This window comes from Anopheles moucheti, chromosome 3 (assembly GCF_943734755.1).
Source record: "Anopheles moucheti chromosome 3, idAnoMoucSN_F20_07, whole genome shotgun sequence".
Taxonomy (NCBI): Eukaryota; Metazoa; Arthropoda; class Insecta; order Diptera; family Culicidae; genus Anopheles; species Anopheles moucheti.
In genome coordinates this window covers 12,945,899-12,948,081 of record NC_069141.1, presented here as the reverse complement: position 1 = coordinate 12,948,081, position 2,183 = coordinate 12,945,899, and the positions used below count along the sequence as shown (strand labels likewise).

At 48.2% G+C, this 2,183-nt stretch overlaps 1 protein-coding gene across 1 annotated transcript; it reads left to right on the top strand.

The window, feature by feature from the left end:
* The first annotated feature begins 241 nt into the window (after positions 1-241).
* On the top strand, positions 242-1,784 carry LOC128302495 (facilitated trehalose transporter Tret1-like). Its single transcript, XM_053039330.1, has 2 exons — positions 242-308; positions 403-1,784. Exons 1-2 carry the CDS (start codon positions 242-244, stop codon positions 1,746-1,748), a joined length of 1,413 nt encoding a protein of 470 aa, XP_052895290.1. The 3' UTR covers positions 1,749-1,784.
* Positions 1,785-2,183: the final 399 nt, after the last annotated feature.

Genomic DNA, 2,183 nt, shown 5'->3' with positions numbered 1-2,183 from the left:
GCAGCGTGTACTTTTATGCTAGACTTTTATTTCGCCAATAACCATCCGAGCAATCGTTATCACATTCACTACCCGGCTCACTCTTGCTGCAAAAAAATCTAGTAAAGTTCCTATTATCTGGCCATAACACCTAATGATACGGTACACTCGGCGATATGTTTGTGTTTCTGTCTGCCCGTAATGTCATCTCTCCACTTGAAATGCCGAACCAACGCGCTTCATTTCATCTCAGTTCGTCACCATGACAACTTCAACATGGCTTGTGCGTCTGCTGCGCTATAGAAACGAGTATTTGGCTTCGTTTTCCGGTGGGTTCGATGCAAAATTTCTCATCATTTTGCGCGCGCGTTTGTGTGCTTATTCCTAATTAGTTTTCGTTTTTCACTCCCGCCTTTCTTTCAGCTACACTGTGCATTTTCATGGTCGTGTGCTCCAATGCGTGGTCTTCGCCGGCCCTGCCAAAGCTACTGACGGAACCAAACCCTCCGGTATCGATTACGGCTGATGCGGGTTCGTGGATCGTGTCGATTCAGGCGATTGGTGGCATCTTCGGCATGGTACTGGCCGGACTCACCGTCGACCGATTAGGCCGCAAGTGGCCATTTATCGCAAGCGCTCTTCCCGTGATTGCCGGATGGATTATGATCGCATTAGCACGAACGTCAGTGTTTCTCTACATTGCCCGGTTCCTGTTCGGCATTTCGTACGGCATTGCGTACGGCATTGCGCCCATCTACATCGGTGAGATCACCTCGGACAGGGTGCGTGGTGCCGCCGCTTCACTCATCACGGTAATGGCCAAGCTGGCCATTCTGTTTGAATACTCCGTCGGTCCGTACGTGGGCTTCGAGGCGCTTGCTTGGCTTTCGATGCTCGGCCCGATTGTATTTCTTTGCACCTTTGTGTGGATGCCGGAATCACCGCATTATCTACTTGGCAAGGGACGCGACGAGGACGCACGTAAAAGTCTCCGATGGTTTCGAAGAAACTCGACCGTAGAGGAGGAACTCAACGGTACGCGAAAGTCCATCGAACGGACTGTCAGCGAGCGCGGCTCGATGAGGGAACTGTTCCTACCGGCTTATCGCAACAACCTCATTATAGTGCTGATTCTTGCCTTCGGTGTTCAGATGTCCGGAATGCAGGCCATCCTTAGTTACGCACAGACCATCTTCTCGCAGATTTCCAGCGATCTCACCGATGCCGAAATGTCCATCGTGCTCGGCGCGGTACAAATGGTAACCGTGCTATTTCCGGTCTTTTTGGTCGATCGTGTTGGCCGTCGACCGCTTCTGCTTTGGTCCAGTGCCGGTAGCTTCATCGGACTGTTGCTTGGAGCCGTCTACTTCACGCTTGACGCAGCGGACGTCGAGGTAGCACGCTTCGGTTGGATTTCGTTTGTCGGACTTTTGCTTTTTGTCGTATCGTACGCCTTCGGTCTGGCGACGGTACCGTTCGCGATACTAAGTGAAATATTTCCCAAAAACATCCGTGCCTACGCGAACGCACTGTTCGGGATACTGAGCGGTGCTATCATCTTCGGTGTGGTGAAGTTGTTCCAGGTCGCGCTGGACAATGTTGGGGCATATCTCCCGTTCTGGGTGTTTACTATCAGTACCGGGCTGACGTTTGGGTTTGCGTTTATTTACATTCCCGAAACCAAGGGCCGCAGTTTGGATGAAGTGCAGGAGATTATTGCCGGGTGGCGTAAAAAGAGACATTCCAAAGTTGGGTTCGGTGCAGATTGAGCATTTCATTCTTAACATAGCATAGATTGTAATATTTATATCGTTTGGGAAGACATGTTAAAGGTTTAAAAAAAATTTAAGACAAAGTAAAAAAATGCGGTGAAAGTTACCAATATCAATAGCAAATATCGCTTGCTCCACTCAAATCTAAAAAACCCGAACGGTTGAAATCGTCCCACACAATCGAACATACATCACTCCGTATTCTTGATACCTTATACCGCATGTTACTGTGATTGAGTTATGCATAAATAATCGTATCCGAAACAAATATGTCGAAAATTTGTTGACTCAAAAGCATTCCAATTATAATTACATTTGTTCCAATATATCCGATTGGCTGGTATTGTTTTGAGGGGGGGGGTTTTCATGCATTTGGGATTCCTCCGCCGTGCAAGAGCAGAAATGTTACTCAATATGACATCCATTCCCTTT

Coding starts and splice junctions, on each gene's coding strand:
- LOC128302495 (XM_053039330.1), top strand. CDS start 242: ATGACAACTTCAACATGGCTTGTGCGTCTGCTGCGCTATAGAAACGAG. Junction 309..402: donor GTATTTGGCTTCGTTTTCCG/GTGGGTTCGATG, acceptor CCTTTCTTTCAG/CTACACTGTGCATTTTCATG.